Genomic DNA, 22,751 nt, shown 5'->3' with positions numbered 1-22,751 from the left:
GCTCTCTGCTCAGCAGAGCCCCTCTGCCTGCTGCTCTGCCTACTTGTGATCTCTGTCTGTCAAATAAATAAATAAAATCTTAAAATAAAATAAAATAAAATAAAATCACAGCTTAGCTGCTCCCCAGCTGTATGATCTGCTAAGTTAGCTAAACCTCATCTCTTCTGTAGAGAGGGGCAATTAATGTCGCTGAGATGATGTTTAGAGCCCTTAGCACAGCGCTTGACGCATGGCAGCTCTGATCATCATCACATCCAATGGCATCGTCGAGGACCTGTGATTCTGTAGTTTGCAGAAGGAGCAGCGCAGCTGAGCACTTTGTGACCCCAGGTAGCTGTGATGCCCTTCTCCCGTTGGGTCAGGCCAAGTGGGTCAGCCTGGGAGGCTGGTTTTTCTCATTTCCCATTCAAAAAGGGATTCTGTGTGGGTCTTCCTCAACTCCAAGACCAAGAAGTCCATGCTCTGCGCTGTCTGGAAACTTCTCCACCCCTAGAGTCTTCCCTTCTAGGGACTCAGCGCCGTGGCCGGTTAACATCCATACTTAGGTGATCAGCAAATTACTGTATGTTTTTAAGGGCAAGAAAAAAGAGGTAGCTAATTAAAGTAACCAAACTTCCTGGAAAGTCATTCTGACTCATTTTTTTTTTTACAGAGAAAAGCTTATTATGAGTCACAATGGTTACCAACTTGGTTAAATGGCTTCCTTTGGATTTTTAAAAGGCAGATTCCCCTTCCCAGCAGTGCGTGAATTAGGGGGTGGTTTGTCTCTGAGTTTTAAAAGAACTACAAACAAAAGGTGACCTAGAAACCCCCAGCTCTCTGAGAGCACCTTCTGTGTTGTGTGAAATCCCCAAGGGGCACAAGGGTTGGGAGCTGGGAAAGGGAAGTCATTTCCCCATCTGCACAGGCTAGGACTGCGAAGAAGAGCCTCCTCAGGTCCAGACACAGACCTCCTGGCTGGCAGACACCTGGCAGGCATCTCCCTCATTCTTCCCTTTCCTCCTGCTTATAAGGAGCTGAGGCACGGAGGACCGAGGACAGACTGAGTGCTCAAGGTCTCTGAGTGTCTTTGCGGCAGCCAGAAGGGTTCCCAATCCCCTGTTCAGTCCTTCTCCCCCACCCTTGCCCCCCACCCCCAGAGGACTGGAGCCAAGTGTTTAGATTTCCAAATCATCAGCTTTTCTATCCTTTCTTTTAGTTCCCTTACTGTTATTTTCCCTTCATCCTTGAAGCTGACAGCATTTTTTTTTCCTGTTCTCAACTGAGCGGTTGATAAGAAAATGCAGGCTTACCCACATTTTGAAAGCCCCCAGGTCTGTGACTGACAAACCCCAAGTGCCCATACAGCTAACCCTGTGACTTTTGACCACATGGGTCACAGAGTGGCCTCAAACGGACAGATACGCTGGGCATGGGAAGAAGGAGAGAAACTCCGGCCACATTCACGTAGCCTCTTCCCCATACTTGAGGATAAGGACGTGGGCCTCGGATTTCACAGGCGTCATCGCATTTCATTCTTACAATCCCCGTTTTTAGCAAGGAGGAAACTGTGGCTGAAGAATGAGAAACTGTCTCGCCCAGGATTGTACAGCTTCTAACCAGGAATCAAACTGGGGACTATCTGACTCCTAATGAGATTCTTTTTTTTTTTTTTTAAGATTTTATTTATTTATTTATTTATTTGACAGACAGAGATCACAAGTAGGCAGAGCAGCAGGCAGAGGGGCCCTGCTGAGCAGAGAGCCCAATGCGGGGGTCAATCCCAGGACCCTGGGATCATGACCTGAACCGAAGGCAGAGGCTTTAACCTACTGAGCCACCCAGGCGCCCCTCCTAATGAGACTCTTGGCTCTGCTGTTTGCTCCTTGCAGATTATTGGGCAAAAGCTTCCCCACCAGGACCTTTCTTTCCCTCCCATAAAGGAAGGATTTGGGCTGGGTAATCTCTAGGAGCTGAATCTTGAAAATAGTGCACATGTTCCGCTTTTCCAAATTCCCTGCTATTGTGTCCCATGTCCTGCGTTTTTGGAAAGGCTTCCTCAGAGCTGAGCCCTCCCTCTCTGGTACATCACCCTCAGCTTCTCCCTGGTCCCTTCTTCCCAGTTGCCTTCTCCGTGTCCCCTTGGACACCACCAGCCTCCTTGCTCTGTTTTCCTCTGAGCCCTCTCTCCGACCTAGCTGGTTGTCTCATAACCAACAGCCAAGGAGTACGCTAGTGTAGACCCAGGGCTCAGAAAGATGAAGAAACCATCCATGTCCTCAAGGGGCTTTCCTTCTATCACAGGAAATCATGGTGGAAGGGATGAAGGTGATAATTGTGTCTAAAAGGCCACATTCAAACACCTAATGCGTTCAGCCTTTGTGACAATTCTGTGTGGGTAGGTGTCATCATCCCACTTTGAAGCTGAGGGATTTGAGGCTGATTTTCCCAAGATCCCATACCTAGCAAATGATACAGTTAAATCTGGGTCTTTCTAGTGACTTTCTACCCAAAGATGGTGGTGGGAGACTGGGGACCAACACAGGAGCCAGTGACAGAGGACACAAGAGACTGGTAGCATCAGGACAGGTGCCAAGATGATGGAGGGGGCGCCAGCCAAAGGGGCTGGCGGGAAGCCAAACCCCTGAAAGGTGGATTGGTATAGTCCAAGAGCCAGAAGCCTGGTCTGGGGCCAAAACATCCTTGCTGGGGGAGAGCAGGGACTCTGGTGAACTGGGGAGGGTGAGAATCTGGCCTCAGAGAGAATTTTCTCCTTCCCTTCTCTCATCCTGAGCCAGCATCACTAATGCACCCATCACCACCCCACCAACTCTTTGATGGGACCCTGGGGTGGAGTTGGCAAACCCAGATGATAGTGGGGCAAATTCCTTGGCACCCTTGTCCTGCTCGGAGATAAGGGAAGGAAGAATTCTATGAGGGGACCGAGGGGAGGACAGGGACCTAGAGATGGGGGGGGGGGAACTGAGCTTTGTCTGTTGTCCTTTCTGGCCACTCGTTGTCCTGTTGGTGAGGCAGAATGGCTAACACTTGCCCCACCTACAGAAGGACCTCCAAGTCATCTTAGCTCATCTTAGCCTTTTGCCCTTCACCCTGTGAACTTCCAACATGGCTTTAGGAAGGAATGGTCATGACCATGAAGGGGAGTACAGATAGGCTAGTGCCTCTCATAAGGAAGAATGAGTAACTGACCCAAGACTAGAAAGTCCTTCTCAACCAACTCATTCCTCACCATCTCCACCCTATTGAGTCCTCAGTAGCCAAGGGTAAAGAAACTGTGTCTCATTACAACCAAGAAGTGAGGTTCTAGGCAGCAACAGGCAGAAGCCTTTTAGAGAGGCGTATGGCTTTCAGTCCGAATATTTATAGAATAAAACGATTCTTTCCATGACAGAGAGGACAGCAGAAATCTAGGAAGTACTTGGGGGGCAGTGGGTAGTGAGGAAGAGTCTCCCACTGACAGCCCTTTCTAAATGAGGTGCTCGTGCACATACACCCGCCCCTTTCCTGATTAAATGACCGAGTGGGTATGAGTGTGCTCTGCAGAGCGTACACCCTGTACAAAGACAATCCATCATTAGGTTGATAATTATCAGAAACATTCAGGAGACAAGACAACGCTCTGTCACTGAGTGATGTGGGCCACGTCTACTTGTGCCCTAGACTTGAGTTTCCTCATGGTAATAGGGGGAGGAGGGTGCTGGAATAGTAAAAGAAAGGGGATGAACTAGTGGTCTCTAGGATTCACACCTGCTGGCACTGGTCCTGGCCCTCCCCGTGTACCTGCTTGGTCCCTCACCTCTCTTGAAGAGGAAAGTGAAGCCACAGCCCTTCCAAGTGTCTAGGGGGGGACTGAGATGAATTTTTTTTTTAAGATTTTATTTATTTATTTGACAGACAGAGATCACAAGTAGGCAGAGCGAGAGAGGGGGTGGGGAAGCCGGCTCCCTGCTGAGCAGAGAGCCCCATGTGGGGCTCGATCCCAGGACCCTGAGATCATGACCTGAGCCGAAGGCAGAGGCTTAACCCACTGAGCCACCCAGGAGCCCCCTGAGATGAATTTTTGAGGTTGTAAGGATTCTGTGGTTGGAGGGATTATTGGCCATGCCTCTCTCTTCCTTTGGTGACATTTCAAAACCATACCTGGAAAACGAAGGAATCTCCCAGTGTTAAGAGGTATTTTCTTTAAGAAGAGCTAACCCCACAATTTCTCCTGGCCCCCTATTCTTATAGGATATATTCCTTAGTGCCTTGAAGTCCATTCTCATCTCTTGCCTGAGACCCCCACACTGCAGCATAAGCCTGTTGCCTCTTGTGATAGTCCTCTAAACCAGAACACTTCCAGTTTCTGTGAGAGGGAGATTCGAAGGAACGAACTCACCACCCAGCCTTCAGACCATGGCTCCGTGTGCCGGAAATCCCGGGGGAGCAGCTTGTGGTGTGAGGACTTGCCTGTCTGCCCCTAGCAATCTGAGAACCCTCCCAAACAAAACAACCACAGCAAACTTCTCTCACCTATACCAGCCTTATCACTCACAGACTCTTACTCATTCGTGATTCCCAAACCCAAGCCCCCAGGGCAAACAAGGCAGGATCCTGCTGCCCAGATGAGCCATGGTTGGCCGGGTCAGTCCTGCCTGGCACTATCCGTTCTAACTTTTGGAGGTCTCTTGAAGGAATTGGCTCCCACCACCCTTGCCTCCCATCTTTGCAGCCCCCAGAAGTATGTGGACAAAGAGAACAGGACCAGTTGGGGGTCTTCCCCGTGCTATTTGTCACCATCCACATGGTTTCATCGGTGGGCATTCCTTAGGGGGCATTGCCTCTCCAACAATCTGGGGTACAGGACCTGTTCCACTTCTGGTCTATCACAGACCGGCAAGCAGTCCTATCACGCAGGACAGCAGGTCTACCCACCACACACATTCAAGCCAGTCTATACCTGCCGTCCACAGGAAAAGCCCAGTCATCACACGCTTGGGGCTCTATTAACATTTCTAAGTTCACTCTCTGTGTTTGTATTATCTGGTCTCAGACTTTTGCACACGGTTTGCAGAGCAGCTCTGGCTGTTGGAGCACACCTCGAGGGACCCCATCTTAGAGGGGTTGGCATCGTGTGTCAGAATGTCCCTGTCCTTTGGCATGCCATGAGCCACGGATGCATCCAACCTTCGGTATATATATATATATTTTTAATTTTTATTTATTTGACACAGAGAGAGCACAAGTAGGCAGAGAGGCAGGCAGAGAGAGATGCGGAAGCAGGCTCCCTGCTGAGCAGAGAGCTGATGCGGGGCTCGATCCCAGGACCCTAAGATCATGACCCGAGCTGAGAGCAGAGACTTAATGCACTGAGCCACCCAGGCCTTCTGTATATCTTATGATCTTCTTCCCATGCCTCCCCTCCCACTGTGGGTATCGTGGGTGTGATGCCAGAGAGATCCAGCAGGAGAGGTGGGTCCCAGGCTGTCCTCCGTGGGCAGGGGGTGCATGACACCCCCCCACCAACACACACACAGTGGGAGACTCAGACCACTGCCACTTGCTGGGCCTCAGTCCTTCAGTAAGGCACCCCACATCTATAGCCCACCCCCGCCCTCCCAGGTGTGAGTAAATGCGTTTGGTCTCTTGGGTCCACCCTCTTCCTCCAGAAACAATTAGGGCAAAGAACACCTGGTGTGGAAAAGTGCTGACCAAGTGGAAAAAGAATTTAAAGAGAAAGGAGTTACTGAAGTAGGCTGTACTTCGGGGGCTCAAAGGCAGCCCAAGTCTGGGCAACTGAAATGCAGTCTTACCGTGCCCCTCCACAGACCCGCTCACATACTCGCACTCACAAAATCTCCACCTCCGAGCCCTCTGGCCCACGGGGGTGCTCCCACTGGCAGTCTTCCCTCCTGGCAGAGGCTGCTCTTTCAAAGGCAGCCTGGAGATCCTGGGGTGGGGTGGTTGTGAACTCTGCTGGAGGGGCCGGCATTTGCTAGTGGGTCCTCGTATTGAAATCGCCTCCCCTAGGAAGGGTTTTGCCTGGAATCACCCATCCATAGGAAGAGTTACTGAAAGGGAGAAGCAGCTTTGGGAGGAGAGGGTGGGGATCAGACCTGAGTGTCCTTAAAAGGGAAGCTGCGGGAGGTCACCCCAGCTAGGGCTGGTTCCCCCTGCCCATCCCCTCCTGGAGCCCAGGTGTCCAGCTGGGCAGGGCAAGTTTAGAGAATGAGCAGAATCCTCACGGGTGGTAAATTTAATTTCCAGGGACTTCAGCCACTGACATTTCTGTCCCTTTCTGCCTCCTCTGGGGGTTGGTGCTCCCTGGAGGGGGAATGGTGCACTTCTGGGGTAACAAGAGGGCCCTGGGAGACTCAGGGAGGGCAGGCCTTTGTGCCAACCCAGGAGCATGGGAAACTGAGCTACAAGCATCTCCCAAAAAGCACCAGTGCTGTTGACTCAAAAAAATAATAGGTGTTAATTTGCATGGCATTTTACATACAGGTTCCGGGCTGGGCTTTTCATCTCCCACCATGATTCCATGGAAGCCCCCTAGATCTCCCCTCTCCCGCCACCTCCTTTGGGGGACCTTTCTGTGTCCTCCAGACTCCAGAACATCCCCCGCCCCCCAACACCTGGCCTATCCTTGGATTAGCCCAGGCCAGGAAAAAAGTCAGCTGGTCTCACTTGGGTCGACTTGGTCCATATTTGCACCGGGAAAGCAGGCAGGTGGGCTGGCAGGTCTGGGCCCCGCTGGCCACCTTCATTAGTGGTGCCCCACCTGCCTGCTATGGGCCTCAGTGAAGCCCCTGGCAGGGGGCTTGCCTACCCCCTTCCCGCACCTGCTCGGACTGGGAAGAGGAACAAAAAATCTAAGCCAGAGAGCCCAGAGAGGTGCCGAAAGGACAGGAAACCCAGTGGTTGCTATGACGATGGGGTCTTGGCGCCCAATTTGCATAGGGCGATGATTTCCATACTGCAGGGTGAATTTCCATATCCCTGCCTCAAAGCCTGTTGGGGCGGGGAGGGGGAGAGAGGAGAGGTCATTTGAAATTCAAATGAGGATGATTAAGGTTTTCTTGAGGAGAGAAGCTCGGACAAAGGGGGTGAAGCCAGCTGGCACATGTCTGCCCCAGGCTCAAAGTTATCAAAGGGAGGCGGCACCGGGGCTGACTCCCTCCCACCCCGCCTCCACAGGCTGCGAAAGAGCTGACCGAGGTCAGGCTGGGCTGGGTGCTACTGGCCTTTGCCTCCTGGGAGAACCTGGTAGGTCCCCCTCCTGCCCCTGGACTCAGTTTACCCCTCCATGTCCTGAGGACGCTTGAGCTCAGAGCAAGAACACACCATTGAGCGTGTTCTACTTCGGGACTCCAGCCTCCCTCCCTCTGGTGACCACAGACTGGTCATCTCAGTTTTTCCACCCATGAGATCGGAGAAACAATCTGTACTTTCCTGTTTGGCTGCGGAGACTTGAGGACAGACGGATTCTAGCCTCTTCCGTCCACCTGTGCTCTTAGACAATCACTTCCCATTCTTTGGCCTGAGTGTGCACTGGATGACAGGTGTGACCTGGAGGGTCTCTGCAACCACTTCTGGCTCTGAGATTCGATGGTGTGAGAGCACTTGGATCCTCCGCACACACCAGTTACTATTGGAATGGTGTGAATTGCTGCGCCTCTGTCCGCAGCTCGCCAAGGCACAGTCATGGGGGAGTATAGACTTTGGAATCAGAGTCTGTGTGCGAATCCCAGCTTCTCTGCTTACTAGTTTCATGACCTTGGGCTAGTTACTTAATGGTTCCCTGCCCAGTTCCTTAGTCTGTAAAATGGGGGTAATAATTGTACCTATCTCATGACATTGCTGTAAGGATCGAACGGATCAATTTTTAACTCCAACACACTTACCTCCGTGCCCGCCGTAGAGTAATACTGTTTGCTAGTATTAGTATCAGAGGCATCAGGTGGACACACAGTGGGGCAGGAACTCAGCAGCTGATCCAGGGAACCTGTCTGCTGAGTAGACCTGCCTATGAATTCATTTACTTTGGTCAACACGCTGTTGTAGCCACTTGTATTTTGGAGTGGGAAGCCTGCTTCAGGGTAGGGTCCCAGGAGCAGCCCTCAAAGCTACGTGGTCACCCCACTGGGCACCTGCCCAGCTAGAGGGCTGGAGGGGTCAGTGACCTCTACCCCTGGGGGCTTCTTCTATGGCTCCTGACTCAAGCTCGTCTTTACTTCTCAGAAAAGAGAGAAATGACAGGAGGAGGGGAAGGAGCAGGTAGAGAGACCCTCTCCTCCAGGACCAGTGCTAAGGCACAGGCCAGGTGTCATGAGATTAGGTGACATTGCTAGTTCTGGAAAATCTAAAGGCCCTTCCTTCAAGTTTCTACAGCAACCTCACATGAGGCTTCATCTGGAGATAGTGTGATGTAGTACAGACAGCCTTGCCCGGTGGACAGACGTGGGCTTGAGTTTCTGCCCAGTGTTTTGCTAATCAGGGATCTTGGGCAGGCCAATGAACCCCTCTGAGCCTCCTTTCCTCATCTGTGAAATGGGGATAATGAAAGCACCTACTCATAGGGTGCTTGTAAGGGTTAAATGCTGCATGTGTATAAAATGTTTACTACAGAGCTTGGTGCGTAGTAAATGCTCAATAAATGTCAGCTACTAATTATTCCTTATTATTTGAAAACAGTGTTCTGCTGCCAAAATGTTTGAAAATGCTCTGATCTAGTCCTATTCTCCTGTTTTATGGGGGGAGAGCCTGGGGTCAGAGAAGGGGAATGACTTTCCCAAGGTCATAGTGGGGATGTGAGAGGGAGGTTTCTTTAGGAACACTTTCCCCCCACCCCAGAGGCAGTATTCTCTGTCCTTTGTTTTTGTTTTGTCCTTTCTTTGCATTAAGCCTCTCCCCTCTCTCTCCTCACCACCCTTCCCTCGGAGGTGGCCCCTCCAGCCGCAGAGGGGAGGAAGACCTTACTCTACTGGAGGGAAAGCAGAGAGAAAGCTGGTGGGCTCTGGGCTCTGCAGGGGGCTGTGTGACCTCTAACAAGCCCGACCCTCTCTGAGTCTCTAGTCACTGGTGGAACCAGAGTGCTGTCACTCCAGCCCTGTAGACCTCACAGGCCGGTGGCATGGGGATCTAATACGACCTGGAGGGGGAAAGGCACAGCACAGCAGAGGAGCAAACCCCATGCGCGTCACCGTGATCAGTGTGTGTTGGCAAGGACACTGGCCCTGGGGCCAGAGCTTTGAGGTCCAAGTTCCTTCCCCTCACCACCCCCCACCCTAAGTTCTGGCGCTGGGACCCAGCCTCGGTTTCCTTGTCTGTAGAAAAAGCTGTGAGGAAGGAATGAAATGAGAGTCTCCTGGTGGCAGCTTTTGGACCTGTAAGTTGTTCCACAAGTGTGAGATAGAATCTCTTGTCCGAGCTTTCCTCCTACGCACGGACCCCTCTGAGCCACACAAGGACCTCTGTGTGCGTGCAGGAAAGCCCAAGCCCAGCCATGTGGCCCCCTCGGGCAGCCCCTCCTGCCCTTCTCACTCCACGTCACTCTGCTTTGGCAAGAGGGCTAGCATAGAGCTGCTCCGTCTCCCAAACTTAAGGCTCTTTGAACCTCTTCCTTCCCAGGGCTGGGCCAAGGGCAGAGTGCTGCTGGTCTGGAGCAGACCCCCATGGGTGTCGCGCAGAGTCAAGGGTGGGCATCGGAGCTCCGGGGATTGGTTCCTGCTGGCTGCTTATTACCTGCATGACCTTTAGCTCATCACTCGTCCTCTCCAGGACTCAGTTTCCTTACCTGGAAAGGCCAGGGATAGCATTAGGAGTCTCTAGTCCTCCTGAGCCTGAAATACTTCTGATCGAAAAATCACAGGCGAGGGGCTTCTCTGAAATGTGCCCACGAGGGCCACCAGAACCCTGGCTTGCTCACAGAGTTCTTCCCTTGGAGCTGGAGTTTTGTTTTCCAGGCTCAGGGGACTACGAGTTGAGACTTTGGCGGGGACCTGGCTCTTCTGGCCACATTCCTTGCCGCAGGGGCCTGAGTCCCTGGCCTGTTTTTCTGGAACGTGGCGCATTCGCCCGGATGCTCCTTCAGTGTGGTTTCTGACGGCGTTGTCCTCTTTGGGCCAGCAGGAGGTGAGGGGGTTCTGTGGGGGAGCCCCAGGGAGTCCCATCTACCACTCAGGCTGAGAAGCAGTGGGGATTCTAGGGCCTAAAAAATGAGAAGACCGTGTGAGGAACTTTTCATTTGTCAAAGAACGTCATGACAGATGGTAGAGGAAGCTGGGAGGAAGCTGGGCTTCCCTTCCAGCCAAGGGGGTGCCGTGGAGCCCCTCGTGTCCTCCGTGGCTTGGCCCTAGGCTCCGGATCTGTGGGAAGGGACCAGAAAACGAGGCTTCAGGGTTCAATCTCCCAAGCGTGTATGTGGAGAACAGGCGTCAGGTCACTCACCTGGGCCATGTCACCAGGAATCCCTGAAAGGTTTGCTCTGTGGCTCTTCCTTGGGGTAGAGAGGAAGGAGTTTTAAATCCCGAGCATTCCCGGCTCCACACATGACTGGAGGTCAGGGGGACCTAAGAGGGATCATCCTGTCCTGGGGTGGCACAGGGGTTTCTTCAGGACAGCTCTTTCTGACCATCAGTGGCTGTCGCCAAAGCAGGGACGTTAGGACAAGGAACAGGGTGCAGTGATGCATTTGTGGTGCTTCCCTGGGCTTGGCTTGCCCCCACGTGCATGCCTGCATTTGCTCGTCCACCCCCAGAGATAAAGTGACTTGACCAAGGACACCGAGCTAGTGGGGAACTGGGAATCAGAGCTGTCCCGACCCCTGAGCTAGGGCTCTGTCTCCTCTCCATCCCAGGTCCTGCATCCCATTCTTCTGGGGTTTTCAGGGGGTTCTCCTCAGGCTCCCCCTGGGCATTTCCTCGCCCCTATCTATGAAGGAGATGGCAGGAATGCAGACAGAATATATTTATTTTAATATTGAAGGGAAATTGAAGGCTACAGAGATTAAGCCTCTTGTCCCAAGTCCAGCGTAGAACAGCCTTGGCAGTAACCCTCAAGCTCGGTTTCCCACGTGTTCTCTGTATAGAACTCTGACCATTAGGCAACACTGCGAGTTCCTTGGAAGAATATCAAATAACAAAAAAGGTGGGCATGATGTCTGTGGGGTCCTAGGAAAAAAAAAACAAACCTGCTTTGACTGGTTTAAATGCCCAATGCCCGTGCCGGGAAGTCTCCCCTGGTTTACTCTGGGAGCCGGCTGCCCAGCAGTTTCCAAGGTCCTGGGAGCTCTAATCTTGGCTCCCCCAGGAAGTCCCCACCAGCTGCCAAGTGGTCATAAAGTGGCCCTGGAAGTCTTACTGGGTTATACTGGGTGCAGAGCTGGTGAGAAGAGAAGCCGTCCAGAACCGGGAGAGGTTCAGCCCCATTGCGGAGCACCCTGCATTGTTTACCAGGCAGAAGTGAAAAATCCTGCTGGGACAGTTCTCCATTCCTGTGCTCCCACCTCCCTCACCCAGAGAATTGCTCCCCAGGCAGACTCACATCCCGGTTCTGCCAAAGCTATGCAAATCAGCAGGCTCTGCTGCTCCGAGGTGGGAACGCAGAGGGCTGGTGCTGGTGCGGCTCCCAGTGTCTGTTGTCGGCCCCCGGGGTCCTGATGGATCCTACCAGCCACCTAACCTCGCTGAGACTCAGTCTCCTCATCTGTGAAATGGGGGTGAATAATAATGTTTCATCTTCCCAAAGGTAAGGAACTTGCCCCCATGATCTCATGAGGTCTCCCTGAGGCGCATGACCCAGCGTTTCAAGGTGTTGGCTCTCCTCCCGCTTTCTTGCTGGAAGCCTCATGGCCCAGAGATTGCCAGGGGGCCATGAGAACCCAAAGAAGCTTGGAGAGACCCCAGCAGGGTGGCCCTCCCAGTTTGGCATAGATCTCACCCATTTACTCCCAAGACCTCCAAACGGGGGAATTCTAAAGCCACCTTCTGGAGCCCTTTCTGCGCTCCCCCCTTCCTTCTGTGTCTTTATTTTTTGTTTGTGTGCAGAACAAACAGGACAGAGGGAAGTGGTTAGAAGAGCTCATTGGTCCTTTGTGTGCCTCCCTCTGCCTATGCTGCAGACAGGGACGGTTTTGGTTTCCGGGAGGGGAGAAAAAACCCTGGTGCATTTCAACCAGCTGCATTGAATGGAAAGACTTCAGAGATGGAAGGAATGTGAGAGGTTCCCTGAAATCCCCCTCTTGATGTCATCAAATTGTCGCTCAATTCAAAAACCGCTTCTGTAGCATCCCTGGAAACAGGAGCAGCCCCTGGTTGAATATTCCTCGCAATGGGGAGCCCTCACGTTGTGAAACTGTGGAGTTTCACTGCTGAACACATCCGCTTTTCACAAAATTCTTCCTCCTACTGTGATGAAGCCTGCTTTCCCGCAGCTTCGCCAGTGGCCCCACTCTTGTTCTCTGCTGCTGCAGGCCATGTCTGGTGCACTACCATGCCAATATTTGGAGAGGAAGGAAAAGTCCACTGACACCTATTGAAGCACTTACTGTGCACCAGGCACCATGCCAAGTGCTTTCCAATGTTCTCTCGTTGAATTGTTTTTATACAATTTTTTATTTTGCAAAACCTCAGACGCATGGAAAAGATAGAAAACAGGTAATGAACAGCCATGTACCCATCACCTGGATTTAGTAACTGTCGACATCTCACCATATTTGCTTCATCCATTTGTTTCTGAAATCCTTTTTTTTTTTTTTCTTTTCGACTTTTCCTTGTGGACATTTTCAAACACTCGTGACAATAGAGATGGATACAATGAGCCCCCATATACTCATCGCTTACTCTCAACACCCATCACATGTCTGCTCTTCCTGCAGCTGGAATATTTTCTTATACATTCTAGACATCACAACAATTCCATCCTAAATATGGCAAGGTTGCCACTGTAAAACAGAAGGATCTTTTCTTTCTTAACTACAATACCATTATTGGACTTAAAATGAATTTCTCATTTAATTCTCATGGCAATGCCATGAAGAAGGTTTTATGTAAAGGCACGTATTGTCATCTCTACCAAATCTCCTTTTCTCATCTGATGTGACATCTGGGCCCCTTTCCATCTTGGTCCTCATGCTCTGCAGCCCAGTTTTCATCAGCCCAGTTCATCCCTTTTTCAAACTGACACTCTGTCCTGGGCACAATGCTGTCACTCAGGAGTCTGCCTTGATCTGCGTCTCCATTAACGCACAAGACCGCCTTGGCTTTTTAAGCAATGGCACCACACACGTGTAACCCATTTTAGGCTAATATTGAGCTCTGGCCAGCTCAGAATCTCCTTTTCTGTGGTTTCTTTTCCATGAGGGATGCTCTTAATGCCAGTTTCCCCTCGTGTCCCCTCCTCAAAAGATTTATTTCCAAATCATGTCTGCCAACAACAGAAATGAGAATTCTCTCTTCATTTTTGTTTTTCTTTTTTGGCAGGGGAGGCATATCTGGTTTCTTTCAGAGATTCAGCCGTTCTCAAAATGTAACATAGAGGGGCGCCTGGGGGACTCAGTGGGTTAAGCCTGAGCCTTCGGGTCAGGTCATGATCTCAGGGTCCTGGGATCGAGCCCCGAGTCAAGCTTTCTGCTCATCAGGGAGCCTGCTTCCCCTCTCTCTCTGCCTGCTGCTCTGCCTACTTGTGATCTCTCTCTCTGTCAAATTAATAAATAAATTTTTTTTTTTTAAATGTAACATACAGAGGATAGACATTTCAGTGGCAAAATGCCCGATATTCTGCATGCCTGAATTACTGGTCACGATATGTATCAGCTATGGTTATTGCTGATGTAGTTTGAAGGGGGTTATTGCTATTGTTGAAAAAGCTTTTTATGAGGCTTCTCATTGTAGCACGTGGTATGGTTTCTTTTTTTTTTTTTTCAGCTTTATTGACGTGCCAGTGACAGATAAAACTGTAAGATATTCACAGTGTACGTCATGCTGATTTGATATGCGTACACACCGGGACACGATCCCCTCCATCTGGTTAACTTTCACGTCCGTCTCCTCACCTATTTACGTTTTTTTGTATGTGAGAGAACTTCTCAGTTCTACTCTCAGCAAATTTCCGTTATACAGTCAAGAGCTATCGACTCTAGTCACCGTGCTCTGTATGGTAGCCTCAGAATTTATTCGTCTTAAAGCTGAGCGTTTGTAGCCTTTCGCCAACCTCATTCCTGTCCCCCCAGCTATCAGCCTCTGGCAACCACTTTCCTACTCTCTCACACTCTGTTTCTATGAGTTTGAATTTTTTTTTTAATTGTTTTGAGATTCCACATGTAAGTGATACCATGTAGTACTTGTGTTTTTATGTCTTATCTTATTAAGTCTTTTATTAAGACTTATGATCTAAGTCTTATTTCACTTAGCATAATGCCCATAAGATCCATCTATGCTGTCACAAATGGCAGGATTTCCTTTTTTTCTCATGGCTGAGTAATATTCCACTGTGTGTAGAATAAATAATCTGTGTGATTTTATATATTCATTTTAAAGATTGTATATATTTTAAAGATTTTACATATTTACTTATTTATTTGAGAGAAAGCGTGAGCCAGGGAAGGAGGGGCAGAGGGAGAGGGAGAGGCAGACTCCCCACCAAATAAAGAGCCCTATGTGGGGCTTGATCCCAGGACCCTGGGGTCATGACCTGAGCCAAAGGCAGTTGCTTAACCAACTGAGCCACCTGGGCACCCCTGCGTGTGTGTTTAAATAAACAACATCTTTTTTATCTGTTTACCTATCAATGGACACACGTTGTATCTGTATGTTGGTTATTGTGAATATTGCCACAGTGAACATGGTGTTGCAGATATGTCCTTAATAGCGTTGTTTTCATTTCCTTTGGAGATAGACCCTGAAGTGGGATTGCTGGGTCCCCTGTAGCAGACAGTCTTCTAGTTGGGTATTACTCTGGGCAATTTGACTACTTTAGTGGACTACCCAACATAAAGTAGAAAAGCAGATTTCTGGGCTAGTGTATTGGTTAAAACAGAATTCCCTAGTTGAAAAAAAAAAAAACTCCCTAGTTTACTTTTTTTCTGTTTCATTTTGTTGAGGTTAAAAAAAATAAATAACATAAAAATTAAACAAAAAAGCATAAAATTTAAACATAAAATATACCATCTTAACCATTTCTGAGTATAAGTTCAGCCTTCCCTGTCTTTTATATCTACAGTTGGTTTTGTTTAACCGAAGCACAGGATCTTACGTTTATTCCTGTTACATTTTACCTTGTTGGTTTTGGCTTCCTATTAGAACATGCCAAAATAGTTTCTAATCCTGATTCTGTCCTCCAGTTTTCTGCATTAATCTCCCTCCCTGCTTTGAATCATTTCCAAATTCGATCAGCATTTATTTACCTAAGCTGTTGATCAAAGTCAAACCCTTGGTTTCTGTATGTCTCACTGGAAGCAGCGCCTTTTTTTTTTTTTTTTTTTTAAATTTAAGCTCTAGACCCAACGTGGGGCTGGACCTCAAAACCCCAAGATCAAGAGTCACATGCTATGCCAACTGAGCCAGCCAGGTGTCCCATGCAGTGTCTATTGGGAATACTGTATGAGTATAGGAGTTGAGAAATCAAGCTTTGGTCTTGATTCAAGTTCTCTGAGGCTGTGTGTCCTCTGTAAGGTGCTTCCCCTCTGAATTTGGGCTTCAGTGTCCTTCCAGCTCTTCCTTCTGTGTGTCTGTCCAGCTTTGTTTATTCCTGCAAGTGGCTGCCACCTTCCAAAGAGGGACCCAGGGCTTGGAAGTGTGATGTGTTCAAAGTTTCGGCAGACGGTGGTACTTGTGACTTTCTCAGGTTAGAATCAAAGATTTGTTTTTGGAGAAGTTCCTTAGTCATTTGGATCAAACCCATGGTCATTCAGCACCTACTGCATACTGGACACTTTTAGGCACTTGAGGGACAAAATGAATATGACTTATAATAACCCTGGCCTCTAGAAGCTCATGATTTCATGAGAGCAGCAAACACATGAACCACTTGGTCTAAAAAACGTGATATGTGCAATAAGAAATATAAATAAGAGGTGTGGAAACACAGAGAAAATCCCTTATTTGGCTTTGGGTAAGTTTCATGGAGGATGTGACATTTGAGTTTAGTCTTAGAGATGAGCGTGCATTTTCTAGGGAGAAAAGGACACAGCACATGCAAAGTCCCTAACATAAGACCAGGCTCAGTCTGGGTAGAGCCCAGGATGTCTGGAGCCCAGCTCTACAACTGGGTAGTGCCTCCCAGCTCAGAAAGCATGGTCACCTGCTTTCTGTCATTTGAGCTTTACTATATTATTGGAAAATGGTTGGAATGAGAATTACGACCTTATGCCATTGAGAAGCCTGAAGATCTGGCGCTACCTGCCTTGACCAAACTTCACACAGCCTGGGGGTGATGGAACCAAGGCTTGAACTTCAGTCCTCTGACTTCAAGTCCAGGCTGTTTCCAAGTACACCCTACTTCTTCTCCACAGAGTACTGAAAAGGGGTAGAAATAAGAAATAAGAAATAAATTAGAAATAAATTTCTGCAGTCAACAAAACCAAAAGACAACTGACAGAATGGGAGAAGATATTCACAAATGACATATCAGATAAAGAGCTAGTATCCAAAATCTATAAAGAATTTATCAAACTCAACACCCAAAGAACAATAATCCAATCAAGAAATCCAATCAAAGAAGACATCCAAATGGCCACCAGGCACATGAAAAAGTGCTCCATATCACTCGGCATCAGGGAAATACAAATCAAAATCACAATGAGGTACCACCTCACACCAGTCAGAATGGCTAAAATTAACAAGGCAGAAAACGACAGATGTTGGCAAGGATGTGGAGAAAGGGGAACCCTCCTACACGATTGGTGGGAATGCAAGCTGGTGCAGCCACTCTGGAAAACAGGATGGAGGTTCCTCAAAAAGTTGAAAATTGAGCTACCCTATGACACAGCAATTGCACTACTGGGTATTTACCCCAAAGATACAAATGTAGTGATCTGAAGGGGCACGTGCACCCCAATGTTTATAGCAGCAATGTCCACAGTAGCCAAACTAGGGAAAGAGCCCAGATGTCTATCAACAGATGAATGGATAAAGAAGATGTGGTATATATACACAATGGAATACTATGCAGTCATCAAAAAGCCCAAAATCTTGCCATTTATAACAATGTGGATGGGACTAGAGGGTATTATGCTGAGTAAAATAAGTCAATCAGAGAAAGACAATTATCATATGATCTCACTGATAAGAAGAATTTGAGAAACAAGACAGAGGATCATAGAGGAAACAAGATGAAACCAGAGAGGGAAACAAACCATAAGAGACTCTTAATCTCAGGAAACAAACTGAGGGTTGCCGGATGGGAGGGGGGTGGGAGGGATGGGGTGTCTGGGTGATGGACATTGGGGAAGATATGTGCTATGGTGAGAGCTGTGAATTGTGTAAGACTGATGAATCACAGACCTATACCCCTGATACAAGTAATACATTCTATGTTAATAAAAATGAATAAATAATAATAACATTTTTAAAAAAGAAAGAAGTTTCTGATGCTCATGGACCACTATTTCATCTAATATGATAACTACATCCTCTCCTTTCTCTGCGAAAGAGGAGCACCTACATTACTCGATGAGTAAATCGAGTCCCGGGAATGGCTCACTAGTCATCTCTCAATCTAGAGCATTAGCAGTGGAATCAGAACGGAACAGGAATTGCTTTGGAGAGATGAGCTATAGAGCCATCAAAGCTCTGTTGGAGTGTCATGGGCCTGGGCTCCTTGGGAGGGCCTGGCCAACCAGGTACCTCATTCACTTAACGTGGGATTCAAGGAGGACTAGGTATAAATACCAATGCAGGTTAAGAATGAATTTGATGAGAAGGAGAAATGTCCTCCCCAGACTCCAAGTGCAGCAGGTGCAACCTCATGGTAAGAGGCCTCTTGAGAAAGGCCATGGATAAACTTCTAGGCAAGAAATATTGTTCATTTTGTTGGCTGGTGAGTTTTAAAATTAAACTCCGAATTCTGCTTGCTCATCTTTTCCATTTTATGGTTCTCATAAACAACATGGTAATTGCATTCACAGAAATCAAAAGAAAAGACCTTCTTTAATTGTCCACAAAGCTGATGACCTCCTCCAAGTCAAACCGTTTTGGCCCTCCACTGTTTCTCTCACTGTATTATTACCTCCTTCTGGAAACATCTCTTACCTCCCAGTCACCACACTTGACTGGTCTTCCTCCTACTTGAGGGCCCACTCTTTCTCTGCCCCTTTCCTGGCTCCTCCTCATCATACCAGCCTGGACTTTTCTTTCTTCTTCTTCTGGACTCCGTTCCTTTGTAACCTGGCTGAGTCTTGTGGCTTCAAATGCAACCTATAAGCGGGTAACCACCCACATTATACTTCTGACCTCACACCTCTTCTGAGTCCAAACTCACTTCTTCTCCTCTCCTGGGATATCTCACTGGCACCTCAAAGTTACCTCGTTCAAAAACATAGCTTTTGACATTCTACCAACAGCCTGCTCTTCCCTGAGTCCCCCTGTCTCTGGTAATGGCACCACCAATTATTCCATCGAGAAACCTCAAACCCTAGAAGTCATCCTTGATTCCTCTCCTTCCTTGTACCGCACCTCCCATCCATCAGTCAGTGCTGTCTGCTCTCAATTCAAAATGCATTCTAAATCCAGGCTTTTCTCACCGCCTCCACTGTTACTGTCCCTCCCACTCCACTGTCCTTTCTCATTGGGGTCACTGCAATGCCTCTCAACTGGTCTTGCTTCCTGCTCTCTAACCCCCTACCAGCTCCTCACCATAGGTTTAAGCACTGAAGTTAGGTCGTGTGACGACTCTGCTCAAACCCTCTATCACTTCCCGTCGTCCTTCAGCTTTCGCCACAACCCATCTGCCAGATGCACGTCATCTTGCCCCTGATTACCCCATTCTTCAGCCATACCAGCCTCATTACTATTCCTCAGCATGCAAGCCTGCTCTTGCCTTAGGTCCTGATACTTCTGTTTGGAATGATCTTCCTCAGACCTTCGAAAGGTTGGGTCCTCACTTCATAGAGTGAAATCGTCACCTCCCCTCAGTGACCTTCCCAGACCACCTGCTTATGAAGAGCCTCTGACACACCCTTCCCCTGACAAAGTATTATTGTTCTCCACAGTAATTATATCTAAGTGAACTTCTATATTTGTTTTCTCATTCCTTTTATGTCTCTTCAACTCCAAGAGAAGTCAGGGACTTCTGCTGTCTTCTCCAGGATTGTATTCCCAGCACCTAGAACAGTGCCTGGTACCTAGTGTGGGCTGAGTAAATTCATGTTGAATGAATGAATTTGCTCTTTTGTCAGGTTTTAGAATTACTCCTTATTAGGCCAACTTTACAATGTCATGGAAGGATTTTTTTTTTAAGGTAAAATCTCCTTAAAAAATAAAATCTAGGACTACCTGGATTATCTAGCAATTCCATTTCTGGGTATTGATCCAAAGAAAGTGAAGACACTACTTCAAAAAGATTTCTGCCCTCCCATGTTCAATGCAGTATTATTTATAATTACCAAAACATGGAAACAACCAAAGTGTTCACTGGTGGATGAATAAGTAAAGAAAATATGCCGTGTATAAGTGTATATACACATAGCATGGAATCTGGAACATTATTCGGCCATGAAAAAGAATGAAATCTTGCCATTTGTGACAACATGGACAGAACTTGAGGGCATTATGCTAAGTGAAATAAATCAGAGAAAGATAAATACCATATGATCTCACTTATATGTGAAATCTAAAAAGCAAGCAATGAAACAAGGGGAAAAAAAAAACAAAAAACAAGCTCATAGATGTAGAGAACAGATAGGTGGTTGCCAGAGATGGGGGGTGGGGATAGGTGAAATGGATAAAAGGCGTCAAAACTTCCAGTTATAAAATAAGTCCTGGCAATGTAATGAACAGCATGGTGACTATAGTTAATAACACTGGATTGCATATTTGAAAGTTGCTAAGAGAGTGGATCTTAAAAATTCTCATTGCAAGAAAAAAACTTTGTAACTACGGACGGTGGTGAATGTTTGCTAGATGTATTGTGGTGATTGGTTAGCTCACAATGTATACAAATATTGAATCACGTGGTACACCTGAAACTAATATTGTATGTCAGTTACACCTCAATTAAAAAAAAGATAAAAGCAATTTTACCCTTAGGTCTATCTTTCTATGCAACTGCTTTCAGACTGTAGGCCCTTCCTACCTTTAGCTCCCCTTGCTGATTTTATATATTAATCGATCTCAAAATCAGACTGCTATCCAGAGGTCAGTCTGTGTCTCCTTGTAGGCCCTTCTCATGACCCCATCCCTCTTCATCCTCTTCTCTCAACTTGCTGGTGCCCTCACAACCATGCAGGAAGGGACATGTTTCCCCGTCCTCATTTAGAACAGAACAGAGCAAGGGCACTTAAGTTAAATCTCCAGAGGATTCTCTTAGATCCCATTCATTCTTCTACCAGCATGTCTCAAGACACTGGGCTGTGTTAGGAACCATGGTGGCCACTGAGAATTGATGTCATGTCCCCCTTTTCATGGAACTCATAGTCTAGTGGGAGAGAGAGGCCCAAAAAAGGAGTCCCATCATGGACTATGAGGTGGTAGTGGGGGCTCCTGGGGTCCAGAGCAGAGTGGGACCAACCAACTCTGTGAAAGGGCGTGGTGCACACAGGTGTGGAAACAGGACAGGCTTGGTGTGTTTGTGCATGACCTCTGGGTACCTGGGAGGGAGCAGGTCGGATCCTGAGGGACAGTTCTACGGGGCATTGAGAGTTGTGTTAAGAAATGGAGACTTTATTCCAAAGTTATTAAAGATGCAATGAAAAGCAAAAGAATTTTCTGATTGAAAGTTCTGAATTCATTCGCTTGTCCATTTATTCTTTCATTCAACCAGTATATTTTGAACTCCTGTTACGTACTAACCCCGGTGCTAGGCTCTGATTGTATGGTGTTTAGTAAATGCTATTGCAGAACCAGCAGCCATGGCACACAAAAGAAGCTTGTTTGGTGGCTTTTGCCATAGAAAGGTTTTTTGTTTTTTGTTTTTTAAGATTTTATTTATTTGACAGAGAGAGAGTGAGAGGGAGAGAGCTCAGGCAGGCGGAGCAGCAGGCAGAGGTAGAGGGAGAAGCAGGATCTCCACTGAGCAGGGAGCCCTATGAGGGGCTCGATTCTAGGCCACAGGGATCCTGACCTGAGCTGAAGGCAGATGCTTAACTGACTGAGCCACCCAGGCGCCCCACTGCCATAGAGTTATAGGAAAAGGAAACTATTGTAGCTAACAATGGAAGCAAGTCCCCGAAGAATAGGTATATATTTAAGCAAATTACAGTCCCCAGAAGGGAATATTAGGGAACCATTAAAAATGATGTTTGCAAGCATAGGAGGAAAAAAAGATTTATGGTGCCCCTTAATAGTATAGAGGAGATATTAATGATGTTCTCTGGGAAAAGCCGGGTGAAATTTATACAGGGCGGTGAGTATCAGTGAGGAAAAACAAGCATAAGAAGAGACCATAAAATATACAAAAATATGAATTACAGCTACCCCTCAGCAAAGTGATTTTTCTGCTGCTTTATACTTTTTTTGTGCAAATATTTTCCTCTATTAAGCACACACTTACTTGTCCCACCATAACTTATTCCACTGTGAAAGGAAAGAGATGAACAGACAAGAAATGAAAGCCAGAGGGGGGGAAGCAAAGACAGACACCTGTCTCCCTGACATGACTTAGGTGTCATCTCCCCAGGAGGGTCAGGATGGGGCAACTGTGTTGGGCTGAGGACCCTCGGCTGGTCATTCCTTGCTTAGCCACGACAGCCTGTGCTCTGTCTGAGGGAGAGCAGCAGAACACGCACTCTGGGATGTCAAGTTCAATCCCGGGTGACTCTGTGTGACCTCCGACCTGTCAGTCTTCCTGGTAATCCACCTGTCTGGAGGAGAGTTTCCAAAGACCTCTCCAGGAAACAGGATAAGTAGGAGGATCCTGGCTGCAGGGGAAGCGGGTGTTCTTTTTCAAAAATCTAGACAATCTCCTCCCCTCATCGCCATTTCCCTCTAACTCTCAGTCTGTTCCAGTCCTGCTAGCAACTCATATTTTCATTGTTATCTCTTTCAGGAAATGACCGAAATGGCCTAGATTTCAACAGGCAGGTAAGGTCTTTCAGAAAGAAAACCTTTATTCTATAAATGGGGGTGGGGGGAATATATTTATATATTCTATAAATGGGTAGGGGGGCAGCCACTTAGACTACATCAGGTGTGGGAGATAGAAGAAGATTATGTCAAGGTGTTTATTCACAGGGTCAATAGCTTTCTGGCTTGGAAGGGGCCTATCGTCCAGCCCCTCCCCCATTCCACAATCCAATGTTGGGGTCTCCACTACCCTCTCAAAATAGAGTGCTGACAAATGGAGCATTTGCTTAGGGTTAAATTCTAGCCTGATGTGATGCAGAATCTGAGACCACAGCTCTCTTCCCATCACGGCATTTAGTCTGAGTTTCCTCTTGGGTGAGTCAGTCCGCATGGACCAGTTGTATGGAGAGGACTGTATGGAGGTACCAAGGGTGGAGGACCTGGGACCCTAAGGGAACTACCGACTGAAAGGGGAAGACAGGGAACCAAACAGGAGGAACAGAACAAGAGGGCCCGGGACAAATTATGTAACCTGGCTCGCGGGGGGGGGGGGGG

The 22,751-nt window shown here is 48.0% G+C and overlaps 1 protein-coding gene across 1 annotated transcript in view; it reads left to right on the top strand.

The window, feature by feature from the left end:
- Nucleotides 1-22,751, top strand: part of LOC111153770 (POU class 2 homeobox 3) — a 75,873-nt gene that overhangs the window by 8,962 nt on the left and 44,160 nt on the right. The window contains exon 3 of the mRNA XM_022513002.1: nt 22,180-22,214. Within this exon, the coding sequence (XP_022368710.1) occupies nt 22,180-22,214 (35 nt within the window). The remainder of the gene's footprint in view (nt 1-22,179; nt 22,215-22,751) is intronic.

Source organism: Enhydra lutris, unplaced genomic scaffold, assembly GCF_002288905.1.
Source record: "Enhydra lutris kenyoni isolate GAN:26980312 unplaced genomic scaffold, ASM228890v2 scaffoldscaffold34, whole genome shotgun sequence".
In the NCBI taxonomy this organism is placed as follows: domain Eukaryota; kingdom Metazoa; phylum Chordata; class Mammalia; order Carnivora; family Mustelidae; genus Enhydra; species Enhydra lutris.
The sequence above is the reverse complement of the archived record's forward strand: the minus strand, read 5'-3'. Positions and strand labels throughout refer to the sequence as shown.